Below are 22,926 nucleotides of genomic sequence, written 5' to 3'. Positions count from 1 at the left end.
TACTCTCTAGAATACTTGCATATTTTTTAAAAAGCAAGTCAATAGAAGTTAATACTGATTTGCATTAATCATAGCTAAAAAATTATAAAGGAATATTTCTAGAAGAGTTTGATGCTAATAAATTCTTACAGATTTTCATTTGTCTTACAATAAGAAAAACTTTTTCCCTGACCCTGGGCTTTCTTCATTTTCCCCTGTAACCATTTATTTATTTTGCAGGGATTGCGGGGTGGGGTGGGGAGAAGCTCATGGTTGAAATGTTACCAGAATAATAGAGATGAATGATAAGAAGATACACATAAATCTGTATATTACTTCTTTGCATTGACCGTTTAGAATTCTGTGTAGGTTGGGTCTTTTTGTACCTGAACATTGATTTGCCTATCATTTTCAAGCTGCAGATATATTCATTCCACCTTTCCAGTTAAATTTAGCTGAGGAATTGTTAGGTTCGGGTTATAATTGCTCTTTCTCTTCACTTTCCCAGCCTCTGCAGTACTTTGACAAGCTTCACTCCTGCACGCAGTGTTTTCAGCCTGCGTCTTTCCTATGCTGTCGCCAGGGCCTTGCCACAGCCCACTGGCCTCCTACTCAGTGAACGCCACCACCCCCAACACAGGGACACGGGAGAGCCAGGAGAGGCATGTGTGCTGCAACATTCGTGTGGGCGGCACAGGGAAGCCCCTCTCTGACCCTTCTTGCTACGTTCAGGGTCCACTTAGTCCTGAATGGTCCTTCATGCCTGGGCTGTGAGGCCAGGATTCCAGTAGCTGGGCTTCCCCCATCCAAGTCTGGACCATAGAAAGCAGTGTATTCTCCATTTCAGTGCCACTCTAGCAATAACATTATCAATATAACAGTGGAATTTATTTAATAGAATGAAAAAGGTGTATCTACTGCATTCTACTTTCTGGTCAATAATTTTTTTTTTCTGTTTCCTTGCAGACCTAGACTCTATACATACACAGCATTACACATGCATAAATGTCAATCATTTGAATTCTGAGGGTTTTTTTTTCATTAATACAATATATTTTTGCATTTTGTTATAATTTTTAGTTGATACTTAAGGGTTTTTTATTTCATTTATTTGAGAGGGAGAGAGAAAGGAGAGTGTGAGAGCAGAAGAGAGAGTGAACACACTCATGCTGGTTTACTCCCCAAATTCCTGCAGTAGCTGGCAGCCAGGGCCAGTGCTAGGAGCCAGGAGCGTTTTCCAGCTCTCTCAAATTGCTGGTAGGAACTCAGTTTTTTGAGCCATCACTGCTACCTCTGCTTTAGCAAGAAGCCAGAATCAAGACCAAGAGCTGGCTATTGAACCTAGGTACTCAATATGAAATGCTGGCCACGTAATTGGCATCTTAGCTTCTAGGCTAATGCCAGGCCCTGTGGTTTATTTCTTCGGTAGATAATTCTTTCTAGGTCCCTTTCCTCGGGGCTGATGCTTTGCTGTTTCCTGGGACAGAACAATATTCTTCTCTTTTTAAAGATTTATTTATTTGTATGTGAAAGGCAGATTTTTGCAGAGAGAAGGACAGAGAAAGATCATCCATTCAGTGGGTCACTCCGTCAGTGTCCACAGTGGCCGGAGCTGGGCCTATCAGAAGCTAGGAGGCAGAAGCTTCCTAACAGTCTCTCACACGAGTGCAGGAGCCCAAGCACTTGAGCCATCTTCTGCTGCTTCCCATGTCACAAGCAGGGAGCTGGATCAGAAGTGGACCAGCCAGCAGCAACACATCTCATCAGTCTGACATCTCTCTCATCAAGTTAGACTGTAGCCTTTCTTCATTTAATTCAAAGCAAAAGAATGATTTCAGTTTTTGAGAAAAAGAAATTGAGAGAATAATTAACATTAGTTTGTAGTTTGGAACAAAATGAAGGCTAGTGTTTCACTTTGCTTTATATATCCTTCTCATATAAAACCAGGAATATAATTTTTCTATCTCTGGCAGACAGTGATACTAAAGGGTACCCCCCCACACACACACCTATATCACATCCACAGCATACACAACACCCATCATACACGCACTCACACACCACATGTACATACCTTACATACAACCATATCCCTAACACACACACTTCCCAAAAAGCAAAACCCAGAGCATGTCAAATGGAGAAGTTTTGTTTTTATTTTATCGCTATGGACTCATGAATCTGCGTATCTGATGTGATTTGGTTCAGTCTAAGAATGATTCTTCCTGCTCAGCCTGGGTCCCTCTTGGTTCAGGTGGTCTGCGATCCTTCCTGAGACCCCAGTGGCCTCCAGCTGCTTTCTGCTTTCTCGTCTGACAAGCTGTGTCAGGCTCATTTATGTGTGTGACACTTTTCAGTTACCACAGAAAGTCCTCCTCAGTGAGCCCTACTGTGTGTCTGCCCTTGTGCAGGATGTCTAGGTTGTTATTCTTTGTCAGTAATCTCTTAGCCTATAACCTACCCCATTTATATATAAATTCATACTTCTTGGACTTTGGTTTATGCTGTTAGCATCCTTGTTTATATGCTTTTTACTCTTTGTCTTACACTTTTAACATAAAGGTTCACATGCAATTACCGATTCAAAGTATGTGAATTTTTTTTTTAAAGATTTATTTTTATTATTTTTTCATTGGAAAGGCGGATATACAGAGAGGAGAGACAGAGAGGAAGATCTTCCATCCGATGATTCACTCCCCAAGTGAGCGCAACGGGCCGATACTATGCCGATCCGAAGCCAGGAGCCTCTTCAGGGTCTCCCACGTGGGTGCAGGTTCCCAATGCTTTGGGCCGTCCTCGACTGCTGTCCCAGGCCACAGGCAGGGAGCTGGAAGGGAAGCGGGGCTGCCGGGATTAGAACCGGCGCCCATATGGGATCCCGGGTGTGCAAGGCGAGGACCTTTAACCACTTGCGCCACCGCGCCAGGCCCAAAGTATGTGAATTTTTAAAATGTTGCCCAATTAAGTTGTCAGAGAATTGTGTCCATCTGCCAAATGTGAGTGCACTAATGGCTTCAATATAATGCCCATGTTTGGGTGACTGTTCTCAATGTTCACTGAGTTAATCATACAGTTATTTGACTCTTATTTTTTATGTGCTTATTATAAAATTGAATACAGTTCTATTTCTTGCATATTAGTTGTGTCCATGCTTTACTAAGTTGTCTATTTTGCTCCTTTGTCTATTAAGGTCTTGATTTTTAAGATTTATTTATTTTTATTGGAAAGGCAGATGTGCAGAGAGGAGGAGAGACAAAGAGGAAGATCTTTTGTCCATTGATTCATTCCCCAAGCGGCCACAATGGTTGGAGCTGAGCCAATCTGAAGCCAGGAGCACAGATACTCTTCTGGGTCTTCTATGTAGGTGCAGGGTCCCAAGGCCTTGGGCTGTCCTCGACTGCTTTCCCAGGCCGTAAGCAGGGAGCTGGATGGGAAGCGGGGCCGCCAGAATTAGAACCGGTGCCAATATGGGATCCCAGCACGTACAAGGTGAGGACTTTAGCTGCTAGGCTACTGCTCCAGGCCCATCAATTTGTATTCTTGATATTCCATGTTAACTTGTTACCATATTGGCTACAAACACTTGAAATACTGTTTGTAACCAATTTAATTCTGTTCTGGCTGTGTAGAAACCAATACTTAATTGTCTTAGAGAGTGACCACTAAATCTTTGACAGATGTTAATTTGTTGCAGTCTGTTTTCTGTGTCAGCTTGACAAATTACTTTACCTTGTCCAGACCTCACATCTAGCAAGTGTCGGACTGAACTTGATTTCTTAGATCTTTCCGGCTCCTGACGGCCAAGATTTTCCTAGTGAAAAAATAATCCTTATAGTTCCTTGCTCTCCTAAACAGATCCTTCCTTGCCCACAGATACCTTCCTTCGCAATCTTGTAGTAAAGATGAACTTGCTCAGGCCCAGGTGGTTTGTTGAACTGTGAAGAAGGAGTATTGCCAGCAGGAGTGTGTTTCTTAGTTTGCTGAGATGAAATCCTATGGTTGTTGGCTTTTCCACATAAAATGAGTGTGATTCTTGTCTCTCAACCTTGTCATGTCGTAGAGCCTGTGCTTTTGATCAGGTTCAAAGTTTTAATAAAAGAAGGTTGAGAAGCTTATTGTTATGAAGTTCTAAAATAGACACTAATAAATTCAATTTTCAACCCATATCCAAGATGTTGATGGGTTGTTAATATAGTTTAGCAAAAATTAATTATGGAGTAACTGTTTAATAGAGATTCTCTTATCCAGATGTGAAGATACAATACAGTATGCATCTCTATTTCCAAATCAAAGATGAACTCCCAATGAATCTGTTCAATATATCTTGACAATCAGATGCGGACCCTCTGCCATTGTTTGTACCCGCAATGTCAGGATACACTTAAGTAGCAGAATGATGGACTTATGACTGCTTATACTATTGTAATAATATAAGGGAAATCAGTGTATGGGAGGGAATAAGAGAAATCCCAGAGCCTATGAAATTGTGTCATAAAATAGTAAATAAATTTAATATTTAAAATTAACTAGAGATAATAGTTCTATGACCATTTTTGTTTGGCTCTGACAACTTAATTTTTTTTTTTAAAGAAATACAGTGTGGTCATGCGGTATGAACTGTTCTTATTTCAACATTGTTCTTAGCAATCTGGTCTAAAGCACCTGTGTCCACACATCACTATAGCGATCATGGGAATGTGCTGCTGGAGTGTGTGAACTGTACTACCAAGACCTGAGTGCGTTTCCACAACTTAGACTGGTTCATGTGTCCTCTTAGACAATGACAGCTAGTATTTTGACATTTTCATCTCAAGATGTGGTACCTTTTTATATTATCTTCAGAAAGGCGGGAAATACGTGTTACTTGCTTCAGGTCTGTGTTTTTGCGTTCATTAGGAGTTAACCTTTGAGAGGGCAGACCCCCACAAGTAAACAGGAGAGTGGAAAGTGAGCATTTGATGAAAATCGAAAAGCTGCTTGCGGTCGGAGGCCTCTGGATGCCCTGCCTAGCGTTTCACATCCGAGGGTCTGCATCGGGCAGAGCAGTCAGCTCCTGGGGTCAGACTTTGACAGCTGGCCATTTGGATTAGGCAGGAAACAGTTGAAAAACAAGACTGTGTAAAAACTGTACAGCTTTATAGAAACTTTAGCTGCTGTCAGAGCTATGTGACACATGGGGACATTGCTCGACACACGAGCCCCTGGGTTTCTTTGCTTCACTGACACTGACTTATGTAACTGGATTCTTTCCTCTCATTGTGTGGGTTGTAAAGCAGCTCAGCTCCAGCTGTGCACTCAGAGCCCAGACAGATGTGCAGGTCTCTGGTATCCAAGAAGATGTAAACTTCTCTCCTGCTTCCAAGATACCCTTCCAACCCTTACCTTCCTTAAACCCAACTTCCTACCCTAAACGGTTACTGAATATTAGAGTGCTTTTCCAGTGTTCTTTCCCATGTCTCCACAATAGCAATGAGGAAACTAGACTTACCCAGAAGGCTGGCAAGTAAAGGCAACAGGGCTGTTGTAAACATGTAACCCTTTTAGCTATCCTAATATGAACAGTGGAGTTCTCCTGCCCGCAAATCCATGAAGATGTGCTGTGTCTATCCTGTGATTGAATCTCTTCAAGATCGCTCGTGTCAGGGTTGAAATTCACATACGCATCCTTAGGTTGTTCAGACGCCACAGTACAGCTTGTGTTCAACTCTTAGAGAGCTCTGCTTACTCACAGCTGCTTTGCCAGGGGTCGTCCCCATCACTTGAATGCCATGCAAGGTTGTGTTGTATGACTTCAAAGACTTCATCTTTGATTAGTAAATCACAGTGGGCCTGGTGACAGGCCAGGAGACCCAAGGCCAACAAGCCAAGGTGCACAGTTGTTTGGTGAGCTGCTGGGTGGAGCTGCCCCTCTTATGTTTGCTTTTCTTTGGGGTAAGTGCATACAGTTGACTTTCAGTAGAGTGACTTTAGTGGAATGTCACTGGATTGGACCCCTGATGTCCATTTCCAGGAGTTTTGCCACTGCAAGGGGGAAAGCTTTAATTCTGACTGTACATGGCCTATCCGTGATGACACCCACAGTAGCACTGTACTTGGTCTCTTGTGTTTTTCTTTTAGTTTCATTTCAATCTTGTGCAGGTTAAGCATGAATGCACTTGATAACACTGTCCTTTTTAACTCAAAGAAGATGCAGTGTTCTTTTACGGTTTGGCACATGTTTTAGACTTGCCAGTCTCCAGTAAGGTCCTAGACCTGTTCATCTAAACATCCTCTACTGTTGATTTCCATCTCTGCCAGATTTCTTTTGTCAGCTTCGTTACATCCGTGTGGTTATGTGAGATCTATTAAACGGCTTTCTGGAGGTGGTCAGAGGCTGCAGCGTCAAGAAGCAGAACCAGTTTTCTGTGTTTCAGGAAGAAGAAAAGAGAATTACCTTTGTCAGTTCTTTGGAAAAAGCCAGGCAGTTTGTTGAACGCGGGTGGTGTGAGACGCCACCTTCGCTCCTGCCTTTCGCCCCCTTCCTTCTCTTCCTTTGGGCTAGAAATACTTTCTGCTTTCCTGAGATTGGCTGATACTCTGAGTAAGAAAATGGTTTTTAAGATTGGAATTGGTTCAATTTCAGAATTATCTTTATGTTAGTGTTAAATGTTTAACTTCTTGTTAGGAGCCATGATATTTTTTTAAATTTTGAAAACTGAACTCTTGTTCTTTATCAGTAGTTCAAGCAATGTGGAAAAGTACAGAGAATAAAGCTTGAAATTGTTCTGAGCTTCCCACACAGGTGACCCTCATTAATCATGGGTAATGCCAATCTGTGGGGCATCCATATTCTGCGTTGGTGTGTGAATAATAAGAAAGTGTAGATGGGGCCTGGAGCAGTAGCAAAGTGGTTACATCCTCACTTTGCATGCACTGAGATCCTACTTGGGGGCTGGATTGTGTCCCGGCTGCTCCACTTCCTATCCAGCTCCCTGCTTGTGGCCTGGGAAAGCAGTCAAGGACGGCCCAAAGCCTTGGGACCCTGCACCTGCATGGGAGACTCTAAAGAAGCTCCTGGCTTTGGATCGGCTTAGCTCCGGCTGTTGTGGCCACGTGGGGAATAAATCAGTGGATGGAAGATCTTTCTCTCTGTAAATCTGACTTTTCAATAAGAATAAATAAATCTTTTTTAAAAAAGGAAAAAGAAGAATAAAATGTAGACAGATGAGGGGGGGTCAACAAAGTGTATACTGTCATGAAAATTGCATTTTTTTCCTCATTAAAATAATTGTGTTTGTCAAATATAAAGAAGAGCATAACAAAAGAATTTACCACAACAGATATTAGAAGATTCTTTTGAGAAAGAGACATGAAAATTATTAATGAACATTATATTCAGCTGTATTTTGGTTTTCAGCAATATAGTTAGTTCTGTTAAGGGTATTTCAACTATAACTCTCAATTCTATTAAGGAAATTTAGTAATGGCACACTTCCTTCCGTGTTTCTTCCCCTGACTGTCATTTTTTAGTCATTATTAATTTATTATTGTAACTCATAGCCATTTATATTACATATGACCATAATTACTTTAATTGTTTAGTTTCTTGTGTCATATTTGAATGAATTCAGCGCCTTTTGTAGGTTTTCTCCCTTTTTTTTTTTAACCATGCCTTCTCCATTTCCTAGTTATTTATTTATTTTATTTGAAAGACAGTTGGAGAAAAAGTCAGCTAGATTTGGTTCACTCCATCCATTGGTTCACTCCCCAGATGCCTGCAGCAGCTGGGGCTGGGTCAGGATGTGAAGCCAGGAGTCAGGAGTTCAGTTCAGGTCCCTCAGGAGAGGTCAGGGACCTGTGTGCTTGACCCATCACATGCTACCTCCCAGGTGAGTGTCAGCAAGCATCCTGGAATTGAGAACCAAGTTGGTATGCAAACCGAGCCCTGTGATATGGATTGTGGATCCCCAAGCAGTATCTTAACTGCTGTGCCAAATGTCTGCTCCCTGAGTTTTTTATTTTGATTTATCTGCCATTGTTTTTCTTACATCATGTGTTTTTCCATCTGGGTCTTCCACAGGGATAACAGGGGCCCATGTACTTGGGCCTTCTTATGCTGCTTTCCCAAGTGCAGTATAGCAGGGAGCTGGATGGGAAGTGGAGTAGCCAGCATCTCAGCTGGCAGGCTGCAGTTTAAGCCGCAGTACCACAACGCTGACCCCAGCACGTGATTGGCAGGAACGCTCACACATCCTCTGCAGTGACGCCTGCCAGACCTTGGCCTGGTTACACGGGCTTCACGTCTGGGGTGGGTGTGATGTTCTCGGGCACACGTTCCCCCTCAGAGCTCTGGCATGTTACCTCATTGTCTTCTTGTGTTGCCTGTTGCTCTGCAGAAGCCTCAGGCCTGGCTGACCATCTTCTCACTTTGTAGGTAGCTTCATTGCTGTGTGTGGATCCTGAAGTAATATTTTGGTAACCAGGATTTTTCTTCGTTTCAGCCGTTCTTTTTGAGTTGTCTGGAGCACAGTGTGTTCCCTCAATACAGATTTCCTTGTTTCACTTGAGGGAAGCTTCTTGGATTCCGCTCGGATATTTCTTCCGTTTCATGTCTTGGGTTCGGTGTTCTGGGGATAACAGTCTATCCTGTACTGAGCTGTCTTTGTCTTCTATAATTGAGATCTTTGTCGTTACCTCAAACTACCCCCCTCCCAGGTGCCATGCATGCCTCATTTGTATTGCACTTGCTGTTAGGACCCTGTAGCTCAAGGGTTAGAGCACTGCTCTTGTAAACCAGGGGTCGTGAGTTCAAATCACACCTGGGCCTGCAGCTTGCTTCTTTGTCGAAGTTCAGTAATGCCACACTTGCTTAGCAACAAGTAAGGCTGATTCTATTTGAGGATGTATTGCTTTTGCTTTCCTTGTGTTATGTTTGTTTTAGTGCCATGCCTTTTCATCCTCCTGAAGTGTTAGAGCGGCAGGAGGTAACTGATCGGCTTTGGCTCTAACACAGGTGTCACAGGCTCCTGCTTGAGTGCATCTCTGCCATGTGGAAAATTTCAGTGTTGTCCTTCCTGAGCCACAGTTTAAAGATGGAGTCATCCCGTTCTACACATTTTTGTACTCTCTGATGAGGTGGAGGTGGGTCTTAGAGGATATTAAACATCAGGAAGCCTTAGTAATTAAAATTTATGTACTGATAAAAGGAACATCTTCATATAGATTTTTAGGGGAGACAAACGAGGCGTAGAACAGCAGATGTAAAACAACCTGGAGGAAAGAGTGTGTAAATACCTCAGCATCCACTGGTCTCCATGGTTGCTTTGTAGGCCTGCTATCACCTGGAATTACAGAGAAGTCAAGTGGTATTGTTGCCCATAGGAAAAGGGCTTGGGAGGTGGCAAGATGAGATAGGAGGGGCACGCGCCTTTGTGCAGTTTCTACTCTATGAATTTTAAACTGCATGAGTAAGTCAGGCTCCTATCTCATTCTGAGGTTTTCCAATTGCCCTGGTCAAGGCATGCTCCACCCTGGGGAAAGAGATCTGTCCCATTGCTCAAGGTGGCATTTATCAGTGTTCCTTCCCTAACCACCTCTCAAGATGTACCTGCAGGCTCAGGCTGTGGTGTAGTGGCTCCCAATGAGCTGCACAGCCCACTTCCCCATCACGACACAGCCTCCGTTCCTGTCACACTGCTCAGAGAATTGTGTGTTTCTCTCCCAGCCTTGGCCTGTGGGTGAGTCTCCTGATGGTCATGTGGATGTTGAAGCATGAACAGGGTGGGCATTGTACCATGCCCCCTTTTTCTCTTGGCTAAGCGCTTTTTAATTAATATATGGCTCAAAGTTGTACTCCTTCTTTTGGTTGCTGCCGGCTGTTTTTGCTTTTTTGTGTAATGCTATTACTTTGCATCCAGTATGTATGGTGTTTGACTAGGGAGACTCTGTGTTCTGATCTTGTTTTCCAAAGACTGATTGATTGATTGATTTTTCTGGAAAGGCAGATATACAGAGAAGAGAGACAGAAAGATGTTCCATCTTTTGGTTCACTCCCCAAATGGTTGCTATGGTCAGAGCTGAAACAGTCCAAAGCCAGGAGCCAGTAACTTCTGGCATCCAGGTGAGTGCAGGGTCTGAAGGCTTTGAGCTATTTTCTGCTGCTATCTCAGGCCCTAAGTAGGGAGCTGGATGGGAAGTGGGGCAGCAGTCAGGACACAAGCTGGCACCCATAGCGGATCCTGGCACTTAAAGGAGAAGGATTCTGTTGAGCCATTGTGGTGGGCCCCTGATTTCACTTGTTAATGCCAAGTTTAATTTCTGGCATTGATGGTGCCTTCCTCCATTCCTTGATCTGTTCTCAGTTACCTGTATGTTTCTTGATGGTTGGCTTCTCTCCGGGACATGGCTACCTGCTCAGCACCATCCTACTGTGCCTCAACCATGTCTTTGCCTTTATGTTCTTAATTTTGTTGCTCAACCCCACCAACATAGCCCAGCACTGGACTGTACTAGACAAGAAGGGTTTCCAGTGGTGCCCAACCTTCCATGGGCTGGGTCATCAGGAGTCCCTAGTTCTCGACAACCGCACAGTTCAATGCTGGATCCCCTTTCTACAGCTCGCTTTCTCTCTCTCTCTCTCTCTCTCTCTCTCTCTCTCTCTCTCTCTCTCTCTCTCTCTCACACACACACACACACACACTGTGCTTTCTTATCTACCAATATATTGCTTCAAAAGCTCATTGCCCCTTTAACATGGCTTTTTCATAATTATTTCTCAAATTACAACTGCCTTGCCAGAGATTTGTATTACTGAAAGAGGCAGCTGTTGGAACTCAAGATGCAGTCATGCCATTTTCCTCTTTACCCAAGATGCATATCCTCTCATCACCTTCTGGAGAAAGCCCAAAAATAAGAGCTGTCCCAAAGCAAGTTAAATACAACCCAAGCCTGTGCGCTCCTGGGGCACACCATCTTGTCTGCTGTGTACCCCAGTGTGCAGAGAGTGGTCCTTAACACACAGTAGGTTCTCCAAGATTATTTGTTAAGTCAAACAACAAATAATAGATTGTAGAAAAAAAGAATTTTTTTTTAAGTTGGAAAGTCATATACAGAGAGGAAGAGAGAAAGAGAGGAAGATCTTCCATCCATTGATTCACTCCTCAAGTGGCTGCAATAGCTGGAGCTGCGCTAATCTGAAGCCAGGATCCCAGAGCCTTCTCCAGGTCTCAAATGTGGATACAGGGTCCCAAGGCTTTGGGCCATCCTTGACTACTTTTCCAGGCCATGAGCATGGAAGGGAGCTGGATAAGAAGCAGGACTGCTGAGATTAGAACCCGCAACCACATGGGATCCTGGCATGTGCAAGGCAAGAATCCCAGCCACTAGGCCACCACGCTGGGCCTGCAAAATGTTTTCTAATGAAGTTTGATAGAGTGAGAGTTTACTGCTAAGGACCCTGCACCTGTGTAGGAGACCCAGAAGAAACACCTAGCTCTTGGCTTCAGATTGGCTCAGCTCTGGTTGTTGCAGCCACTTAGGGAGTGAATCAGCAGACAGAAGATCTTCCTTTCTTCTCTGTGTATATCTGACTTTCCAATAAAAAATAAATCTTTGTTTTAAAGGGGCAACTGAATTATATAATGCATATAATTGGGAAGGAGACAGCATATCTTTCTAAAATACATTCATGGAAGGTACACTGAGTTGACAGGGTACGTATTTTATACTGTATGCCATCTCTACCACAATGTGGTCTAATTTTTTTGACAGTTTCTTACAAAATCTATCTGATAACAATGAGGTCTTTGTTAATAATATCAGCTGTATTCAAAGCTAAGATACTGTGTTGCATCTGTGTGGCCTGTAGTTTCAAGAAGGATAGACCTAAAGCTGCTGTCCCTCAGGTGGTATTCCTCATAAAAGAGCCCCTTCCTTTTACTGGTACTTAGAATAAGTCAGTGGGGTGAGCATTTTAAGACTCTATTAATGGTTAGGCTTAAATGTTGCTTTGGGGTGACTGGTGGAGGTGCATGCATATGCTGTAGAAAGCAAGAATTGGGATGAATTAGATCACTGGAGGAAATGCAGGTGCCCACATAAGCAGATTCCTGGGTGGGACTGTAGGAGCATCTGCAAGCAGGGAGCTGGATGGGAAGTGGAGCTGTTGGGATTCTCAGCGCGTTCAAGGCGAGGACTTTAGCTGCTAGGCCACGCTGCCGGGCCCAAGGCCAGTCACTCTTGTACAAGTTTATTGCTGGTGGGGGTATGAGCTGGTAACAGACTTTTTAGAAAACCGTTTGGCAATGTATTTTCAGAACTTTAAAGACATTCATACCACTTGACCCAGTATTACTTCTACTTCTGGGAAACTGTTCCATGGAAATACTCAGAATCCTTTAAAGAAAACAAAAAGGTCTAAGCCTCAAAAATGTTAAGTGGTATTTGTAGCACTTCATATCTTCATTATTCTATCAAGAAATTAAATGCAATCTTAATGTCTCACAGAAGGGAAACAGGTAAACACATCCACTCAAGGGAATATTATGACTCAAGTTAAAATGTTTTCAAGAGTTATAAGACACAAAATTCTTAAAATGCTGGATTTCTCATAAAAATACAAAGAGAATAAACAATAGAAATCAACCTGGGCTTTAAAAATACACTTAAAAGTAAGGACTAATGAGGAATAAGCCAAGAGCTTTGCTTTTGGATACTAAAATTTGTTTTTAAGAAAGTAGTTTGATTTCTGTTTAGCATTTTTGAAAAGAATGACATATAAATATTCATATTCGCTAGAAGAGGATGCTTTATGACAGAGAAGGGATCATCAAGAAGCTTTTACTCAACTAAGTTGGAGCATTCTTTCTGCAGACCTTCCAGATCCCTCTGTGTTTGTTATTAAGGATTTGTTTAGCTTATCTGAAAGGCATGGTGACAGGGAGAGAGAGGGGAGAGACAGAAGGAGGAAGATCTTCCTTCTGTTGGCTCATTCCTCAAATATTTGCAACAGTTGGGGCTGGGTCAGGCCAAAACCAGGAACCCGAGCACTCCATGTTCGCATGGTGGCAGGAGCCCCCGCACTTGAGCCCTCACCTGCTGCCTCCCAGGGTGGATCAGCAGGAAGTTAGACTGGAGGTAGGTGCTCCAGTGTGGGATGCAGGCATCTGAAACAACGGCTTAACATACTGCAGTGCCACGCCTGGCCCTTCAAGCACCCTGGTTAAAGTCACACTGACTGACCAATCTGATTTGGAGTACCTCCAAGTGAGGATCTTCAAATCTCCTGTCTTCAAATCTCAAATCTTCAAATTTAGTGATTAGAAAGCGTAGTCATTTTGCTTTATTACATAGTTTTCTGTGGTCATCTAGAGCCCAATTTTTGCTAGAAGATTTTTGTGAACTTGGAAATCTGAAATCCAAATTCTGAATTTCATGTTGTGCTCTTGGGATATAGCCACAGCCCCAGAGCATTGCCGGAAGCAAGTACTTTAGTGGATAACAAAGAAAGAAAAAATTAAATAAATGAAAAGGAAAAACCACATTTTTTTAATGTGATAAACTGGCCTTTAAACTTATAAAACAGCAAGTAGAAAGCGTTGTAGTTTTTCTTTTAGCATTAAATACTTAATAACTCATTTAAGAAATCTTTTCATACACAGTCTTCTTTCTTTTGTTTTTAACGTTTTCTGAAGTAAGATCTGGTTAAGTACATTCTCTAACTGACTCACTAATTAGCTTCTTTAGCTGTATTACATAATTATATAACCAGGCTTTGTGCTTCACTCAAACATTTATTTTTTTAATAATAACCTTATTCAGATATAATCCACATGCCATGTAATTCACCCACTTAGAGTGTATAATGAGTTGTGCAACCATTACCAAATCAATTTTAGAGCATTTTCCCCAACCCACCCTAAAAAGAAATTTTACAGCCATTAACAGTTACTCCCTATTTCCCCCAGACTTCCCAGGCCTTGGAATTCACTTTCTGTCTTTAAAGATGCGCCTATCTGGCTGTCTCATATAAGTTGAATCATGAAATGTGTTTTGTTGTTGTTGTTAATTACTTCTTTTATTTAGCATAATGTTCTCAGGACTTATTAGTATTGTAGCATAGATAGATACTTCATTTCTTTCTGCGTTTTCTATTCTATTTTATTCTGATTTTCCATTTTGTGGCTACACCACATTTTATTCATCTATTCTTCTGTGAATGGGCACTCGAATTTCACTTTTTGGATTAACATAAATATCTTTAGCTATGACTATGCTTGTGCAAGTTTTTATGAGGGCATATATCTTCGTTTCTTATGCGTGTTGTCTACATGCATGCTGATGTGTACTTAGGAGTGGAATTGCTGAGTCACATGGTGATTCTGGACTTAATCTTTGGTGGCACCAGCAGACTGAGTAGTTGCGCTGTTTTACAACCCATCAGCAATATTTGAAGGTTCCCATTTTTCCACATTCTTGCTGACACTTGTTCTTGTGTTGTTACCATCCTAGTAGGTACAAAGTCTATCTCATTTTGGTGAGTTACATTTCCTGGTGACTTATGATCCTGGGTATCATTTCTTGTGCTTTTGGGGTGTTTGTATATTTCAGTAGAGAATTAGCTATTCAGATTAGTTGCCAACTTTTAAAAATTGTGTTTTCATGATTGAATTTAAGGGGTTACCATATATTTTGGGTAAAAGCCTGTTGCCATGTATGTTTGCAATTACTTTATCTGTGGTTGTCTTTCCACTTGCTTGATGGTTTCCTTTGATGCACAGTTTATAATTTTGGTGAAGTCTAATTTATTCATTTTTCTTTTGCATTTTGTGTCATATTATATTATTGCTAATAAACCATTGCCCAATCCAAGATCACAACATTTATTGCTGTGTTTTCTTCCAAGAGTTTTGTGGCTTTAGCTCTTAACATTTAGATCTTTGATCCATTTTAAATTAATTTTTGTGTATGGTGAGGCTTACCCCAACAACTCCTTTCTTGTTTTGCATGTGGCTTTCCTATTGATTGTCCCGAGCCATTTGATGAAAAGACTGTTGTTTTCTCTTTAACTGTCTTGGCACTCTTCTTGAAAACTGAGCGACTGTAATAGTGGGGGTTCACTTCTGGTCTTTCAATTCTGTTGCATTGAATTCTGTGAAGATTTATTGGGTACCCCTATGTGCAATTATGCTTAATATATCTATGCTACTTGCGTTTTGAACTAAACCATTCCCTCTTCAAAGCCTAGATGGTCTTTAAATAATTCATTCTTTTAGGATATAACCTCTCCTTAGGAAGATTTAGTGACTTTTCTTGATCTTATTTGTAGTGACAACTGTAGATGGGTCTGATTTATACATGGTCTTTTGGCAAGTTGCGGTCTGAGCAGCAAGTCTTAATGTCAGAAGAATGAGTATTGTTGGAGGGCTCGGGTATGGGAGCATTGCTCTAGAGTAGGCCAGTGATTGCTGAAGATGAGACTTTAAAGTGGAAGAAGACTGTGACCATGATGAGGGCTTCCTGGCAGCTCAGAGTTGTCCATGTGCAGCTTGAGAGGCCCAGGAAGTTGAAAAGTCCACTTGGTAACAACCACAAGGACATAGAGAAATGGAGGGAACTTTCAGATTGAATAGCCATGATTCTGCTTCCAAATTTTAATTTTAGTAGCAGTTCCTTGCCAGTATAAAGTTATAAAGGGGAAATTATGTTTACAAATAATGACTTATTGCTAATTTTAAGATGAGTTAAAGGAGCCAAGAATTGTATACAATGGTGCTGGCTCAGTTTTAGGTAAGGATTGTGGTTTTTAGAAGCTGAAGGGATAGAAGTAAATACAAACTTGGCAGAATTTGGTGATTATCTGAAAATCATTAAAGATGATCCCAGTGTTCCAGCTTGGGGACATTGGGAGGATAATTGTACCGTACTTGTGTTATGCAAGAGCAGAGGAGACCATTATAAAGAATACTAAATTTTAATTTTTCTATGCTGTTTAGCAAAAAATATTTAAGTAGTTATTAAAATATATCCAACATAATCACTAGGGATAATAAACATATCAGGACTTTTATCCAGGAGCTCTCAACATTCATTAGGCACAAATAAGGCAATTTTCCCATGTATAAGTATTCTTATGTATTTTAAAGCTTGATTGATTTGTTTGAAAAATAGAGACAAAAAGAAATCTTCACCCACTAGTTCACTCACCAAATGGCCACAAGCAGAGTTGGGCCAGACAATGGGTAGGAGTCAGGAACTGTGTCATCCCACATACATGACAGGGACCCAAGCCTGTCGGCCACTTTCCTCTGCTTTCCCAGGCACATTAGCAGGAAGCTGGACTGGAGGCAAAATAGCCAGGACTCAAATCAGTGCTGCAATATAGGATGCCAGTTTCACAGATGGTGGCTTACCACACTGTTGGTTGCCCATTTGAAACCTGCAGTGTAAAGTGAATTTTCAATGTCTAATATTAAGTTGGGTAGTATTTCTGTGTATGATGAACATAAATATTATGGTTCTTAGTGATTTTTAAAAGATGTAAGAAAGATATCTAGATTGTACTGCTTGGTAATGTCATGAAAATGTACCTGTTTTGAGGGAGAAAGGAAAGAGGTTGTTGCTAGTGGTCACATTGAAAACTTACATTTAGCAGCATAGGTGTTTCAGTTGCTCAAGATGGTTTGGGCTGTAAACACTGCAGCCTGAGTGTTTGAAAATATTTATTATATGTCAAAACTTAATAAAGCAGATTTGTTTACCCATCTTAACATTTCTTTCAGGGATTGTCCCGTCTTCTGTTGTCCTGACTTCTTTCCAGGTGATGTCAAGAGTTTTTCTCATCTGGGCAGTAACACACAGTGTGAAAGAGGTAAGCATTTGTGTAGACTGAAGTAGTGTCAGCACTGACGTACATAGTCACCTTTCCCTTCTCACATGTTTGTGATCACTGCAGATGGGACGCAGGTCCTAACAGCCTGATTGAAAGGAAGTTCGCAGTGAACTGTAGAAATGAAGTCAGTGGTGGCAGACATACTCAGCTATGCAGTGTCGGTCAAGAGAAGACTGGTTACTTGTTGCGTCCTGTGATCCCAAGGTGGTTTAGTTTGGTGTGGGCGTGGTCTGCATGGACATTCCATGTTTCTGGTCTCTTACTTGTATCCCACCTACTAACTCCCGGGGCATCTGCATCCTCCCAGTCAAGAATGGGCGAAGTTTGACCTTTATGGTACCAGGAGAAACATACTTCTTTCCACCAGGACTTATGGATTTGCAGGATGGGCCAAGACTGTAGGGGACCTAGCAGGGCAAAAATCTGAACACATTCAGGGATTCTCACTACAAGAAATTGGGAGAGGCTGTCCTTACTCCAGGTGGGAACCCAGAGCTAAGCTTTCATGTGGAGTAGGAGGGGGTGGTTTCCGGCCCCTTCAGTCACCTCTTGCTTGCCAGGGTCATCTTGAGGCAGAGTCCCAGCAGCTTCCAGGAGGATTTCTGTTTCCATGTTTTGGTCTCAGCTGCCCATGCCTCACCCCCTGGCTTCTCCGGAGCTCATGAAAGTGTTCATCTACTCACATTGTTCCTGGATTCTTTGTCTCCTGTTCTTCTGAAATCCCTGTCAAAGCATTTTGTTTTTCGGGATTTATTTTGACAGTTTCATTTGTATTCTAGCAGAAGAGGCTTTCTTTTACCCTTTTTATGGGTCTGGGATACACATACAGCAAAATGTGCGCAGCTTGGCAGGGCTTTAGCCAGACTGGAACCAGCAGTGGTTACCAAGCTGGCATTGTACATTCCTGTGGAACTTACAGGCTCAGGGGCTTGGTGCTTCTTCTCTCCTCTTGAAGACACATGAGCTTCCCATGCAGGAAGAGCATAGAGTATTTGCATATTTATTTATTTATTTTTATGTGAGCATATTTCTTTTCTAAACAGCTAAGAAAACCAGGTAAATCAGTTTGAATTTAGCATGCAGCCCTTGGTGTTCAAGTTAAGGAAATTGCTGTACTTGTATCATGTCATCTTTTCATTTATTTCTAAGTCTTCTCTATAAGCCATTCTTAACCTATATTTCTTCTGCCATACTTTTAGTTATATACCATTTCTTTCTCATTTTAACCAGCAGTTCATAATTGTATCTTCCAGAGGTCTTAAGTGACCTAAAATTTCATCCCAGTAATAAACTCATTTATATCCTTAAATAAATCATGATGTGCTTGCAATAATTAAATACTAGGTACATGGAGCCAAAGAATCGTGCACTGTAGAGTGTTCCATTACTTTGCCAATTAAGTCTGAGATTAATTGTCCAGGTGTTAATGTCCCAGTTCCTGCTGCCACATTTGGCCTCTCCTAGTGTTTGTCCCCACGGCAGTATCTTTGTCTCCTTGTTACATGGAGACAAGTTTGGACTTTTCAAAGTGAAGTTCAGTAAGCAATGCCACATATGTCTCTCTCCCTGGTGCTTCTTGAGAAGCAGGCAAGCCCAGAGGGCAGCTATTCCTCCTTATCCCAAAGTGGCTATGGGTAGTTCCGGATTCCCAGACCCAGAGCCACGGTCCTCTTGGCTTCTTGGCTGCTCTCTAAGGAAGCCAGTCTAAGCCTTTTGTGAGCTCTGATGTTGGAGCACCAAGCTCATGAAGCAGAAATCCCAGTCCTCCATGAAGGACTGCTAAGCCCAGTGCTGTGGAGAGACCCCTGAGTAGCAGTGATTTGCATAAATGAAACTGCACTGAGCACTCAGTAGGAGCCTTGAACCCTCTCCTCCTCACCCTTTGTCACTATTGGAGAAAGGAATGTTTTCCCACATGCTTCTGGAATGTTCTGTGACTTCTGCTAATGTTACCAGTCAGCTGTTTCCGCTTCTTGCTGGCGTGTTCCTGGGCTGGTCTCCCATCCTTGCCAGCTTTTCAACAAGAAGCTTACAATAATCTTGTAATCGGTGCTTGACTACATTAGTCACCTCCAGTTTTTTAGGTTCACCCTGGGTTTTGTTTTGTTTGATGTGTTACCATTTGCAGAGAACTTTATTATATTATGGTTACCTGGCCTTGACAGTCATTTATTGGGAGAACGTTGTGGCCCCCACTGAGCATTTGGAAATGAGAGAGGCAGTGACTCAGCCATCCGCTTGGGAGTGCCCTTCCAAATCCAGGGTCTTCCTGGTGTGCTGGAGCAATCCTATTTACAAACACTACCTAAACACCTGCTTGTGGTTGTGGTGCTGACTTTCTCACTCCCTGTGGCTCCGACCAGAGTCTGTTTCCTGCGCCTCCATGCCAGCTCGTGCTTCTCCTGTCCCAGCATCCACACCTCAGCCGTGTGTGCCAGCTGTGGGTCTTTGGTGCTGATCTGCTGTTGCCTTACATCTCCTTTTTGGTAGCTCACATGGCTGAGATGAATCCACCTCAACTTTCTCCTTGAAAGTTTCAGGACTTTTTATAGTTGGGGTTTATGAACTCTTTGGACTGGAGTTACCCAGAGAGTCCATTAAAAACACACGTTTCTGGTCCTACTCCACACTTGATACCAGCTACCTGGCAGCAGGGCTGGGGTCTTGGCATTATTCAGGAGTCCCTGTGAATTCTGAGGTCTGAGATCCCTGTATGCTATGCTGAAATTTCTGCTTAGTCTTTTCTTTTAAGATTTATTTCTTTTCATTGGAAAGGCAGATTTATAGAAAAAAGGAGATACACAGAGAAAGATCCACCATTTGCTGGTTCACTTTCCATGGGCTGCAATATCCAGAGATGAGCCAATCCGAAGCCAGGAGCCAAGAGTTTCTTCTGAGTCTCTCACACAGGTGCAGGGTCCCAAGGATTTGGACCATGCTATACTGCTTTCCCAGGCCACAGGGCTGGATGGGAAGTAGAGCAGCCAGGATGTGAACTGTTGCCTATGTGGGATCCAGGCACATGCTAGGTGAGGACTTAGGCCACTAGGCTACACCACTGGGCCCTCTCGCTCTCTCTTTTTTAAATTTTAGTTCACATTTCTGTATAATCCACTTGATCCCTAACCAGATCCAAGTCCCAGAGCCATTATTTCATTATTTAAGAGTGAAAGCCTTAGGGTTTCCTTACACTGCTGAGGAAGGTTGTGAGGGGAGGGGAGTTGCTTTGCTGATGACCCAGCAGGAGGACAATTAAGGAGCTGCCTTAAAGGCAGAGATACCATCACACTCAGGGACCCACTTCTGTTTGCCTGCCAAAGCCAGAGGAAGAGGAAAGGGGGTAGGAACACTACTGCTCCTGCTGGGAGTTCTTAAGAGGTCTCATGCACCCTGGGTGGTTCTGTTATCTTCTAGGTGCTCAGGATTCAGTTCCCTCACATACAGTAGCTCAGCACTCGGCACCTATGCGAGTTGTTGCATGTCCCATGCAACACAAGACAAACCACCACAACCTCCTGGGCCTTGTCCTGATCTGTGAAACGATAGTATTCAGCTCTGCGCTGCTCGTGACATCAGAGAGCACTGGGAAGAGTCCTGGACAGGAGCCCTCAACAGATGATCGGCCAGTAGCCCAGGCTCCGACACAGCTGGGAGAGTCCCTCCTTGGGATGCCACTTCCTTTCACCCACATACCACTTCCCTTTCCGGCCACTCCCCTCTTTGTCTGACCTTTGTGGAAGCCCAACACTAGAGAAATACCCATTGGCATGTTGCTTGCTTGCTTGGCTCTGTTGGCTCCCATGGCCTGAGGCTGCTTTTTCTGGATTTCTTGTGGCTGCACACTCCGCTTGCTGACCCTTGTGACCACACTGAGCTTTCCAGCGCGTAGTATCCTTGACTGTGATGTTGAGCAATGGCAGAAAGGGAAGCTTTTTCTCTGAGCCGTTCAGGTGAGGAGATGGGATGCTGTCCCACGCATTGCTGTCACCTTCCATCTCATCCTGTGTGGGGACCACAGCACCCTACCACTGACTTCTAGGGCCTGTGCCCTTTCCACAGCGACAGGCCCTCCCTGTTGGCAGGGTGCCTTTAGAAACTGAATGTCAAAAATCCTCCTTCCTACTTCATCTCTTGCCTTCTTTGCTATTTTCAATCCTCCTGGAGGTGGATTTCCATCACCTTAGCTTTCAGAATTAGCACTGCTCCTAAAGGTAGAAAAATTTGATATCTGATTGCAAATCAGCCCTGTCAGGCTCTAGACAACCAGAGTTGAGTGAGACAGCATGGAGGGCTTTCTTTCCCGCTGCCACTAAGGGACACTTCACAGCAGCCACTCTAAGTGTTTAGCTGGCTAACCCTGGGCACCATGACCTGGAATTAACACAGGCAATTGTGCCAAATCTGAGTGTCTGCCTTTCATGCTTTTCTGCCTGTCTTTTCCATCGGGTTCTTGAACTGTGTTGAAACACATTTCGAAATACTGAAAAAGTCTTAGACCTAACTTTAGGTTCCTTATTACTTCTGCCATCTCCTGCTGTATCTTTTCCCCTGGGCCTTAATTCCTGTTTAGCCCTTGGAAAACTCCCCCTTGAACTTGCTGAATGGTGAAGGGGTAACGTTCTCCATGATAGTCAGGTGTGAAAACAGACCTTCTTAAATGTCACAAACCTGCACTGGCACTGCTTTGTTCACAATAGAGCCCCACTTTGCCATCCCATCTCTATGCTCAACAAATCAGCCTCTTTTGGTAATAGAGTTACAGAGAAAGGAAAGAGAAAGATCTTCCATCTGCTGGTTTATTGTTCACTCCCCAAATGTTTGCAATAGCCAGAACTGGGTCAAATCAAAGCCAGGAGCCTCGTTCAGCTCTCTCATGTGGGAGTAGGGGGCCTAAGCTCTTGAACTATCCTCCCTTGGGTGCATTACCAGAAAGCTGGACCAGAAGTGGAGCAGGTGGGACACAAACTGGTGCCCAGTTGGGAGGCTAGCACTGTAGGCGGGGCTTCACCCGCTATGCCACAATGCCAGTCCCAAATCAATCTATTATTAACTTTGACTTTTACCTGCTTTAGGCTGTCATCCACAGCACCACCTGTGCCAACACTTGGAAGTTTCTTAGGGCCTTTCCTTCTTCTCACCTGCCTCTGATGTGTACCTTGCCCCCAGCTGTCCATTCCATCCTGAGAGAGGCTCCCCAGAAGGTAACAGGGCTGCCTTCATTTAGGGAGATCTCACTCAGTAGAGGCCAAGCCAGAGCCTGATTGCCAGCACCGAAGGAATATGTCCGACTGTCACAGGGTTCCTCTGGGACAAACTGAACCTGCCTCAGCTCCACACTGTCCTGCCAGATGTGAGCTCTGACCGGTGTCTTCCTTTCACTTCACTCTAGGACTTAGAGGATTTTAGGATTTTTTATGCATTTGCATTTTAGCTTTTTAAAATGTTGTATTAACAACCTTCTCATCTAATTGATATTTGGGAAGTGTCAGTGGACTTTCCCACATGGCTCCAGGTTTCATTTTTGGAATTTATTTTATCTACTTGAATTTCATAGTGATAGGGAGAGATAGAGAGAGAGATCTTCCACCTACCATTTGGCCTCCCAGATGATTACAGTGACTGGGACTGGGCCAGGCTGAAGCAAAGAGCCAGAAATTGTATCTGGGTCTCTCATATGTGTGGCAGGGTTCCAAGCACTTGGGTTGCCTTCCACTGCTTTCCCAGGTACATTAGCAAGGTGCTGGTACATTAGCAAGAAGCAGAACAGCCAGGGCTCAAACCCATCCTCAAATGTGAGATACTGATTTTACAGCAGCAGGCTGCTTAACCCAGTGCACCCTGATGCTGGCTTCTCCAGCTGTTTCTGATAATGAAATTTTTGACAAAGCAGCTTATTGATAGAATGCATCCTCTCAGGCAAATGACATGTCAATATCATGGTCATGTCTTAATATATGTATCACAGTCCTGCAAATAACAAAGATGCTTGACTTTTGGCATCTGGAAACTCGTGGGAAAGAAATGAAAGTAAAGAAAGAAAGAAACACTGTCTTGGACTTAAAATACCGGTTTCCCAAATT

The 22,926-nt window shown here is 43.1% G+C and overlaps 1 protein-coding gene across 1 annotated transcript in view; it reads left to right on the top strand.

Annotated features, from left to right (window-relative positions):
- HACD2 (3-hydroxyacyl-CoA dehydratase 2) overlaps positions 1-22,926 on the top strand; it is an 82,623-nt gene that overhangs the window by 37,807 nt on the left and 21,890 nt on the right. The window contains exon 4 of the mRNA XM_041002669.1: positions 16,737-16,825. Within this exon, the coding sequence (XP_040858603.1) occupies positions 16,737-16,825 (89 nt within the window). The remainder of the gene's footprint in view (positions 1-16,736; positions 16,826-22,926) is intronic.

Source organism: Ochotona curzoniae, unplaced genomic scaffold, assembly GCF_017591425.1.
Source record: "Ochotona curzoniae isolate NIBS_2020 unplaced genomic scaffold, NIBS_Ocur_1.0 scaffold_2587, whole genome shotgun sequence".
Taxonomy (NCBI): domain Eukaryota; kingdom Metazoa; phylum Chordata; class Mammalia; order Lagomorpha; family Ochotonidae; genus Ochotona; species Ochotona curzoniae.
The sequence above is the reverse complement of the archived record's forward strand: the minus strand, read 5'-3'. Positions and strand labels throughout refer to the sequence as shown.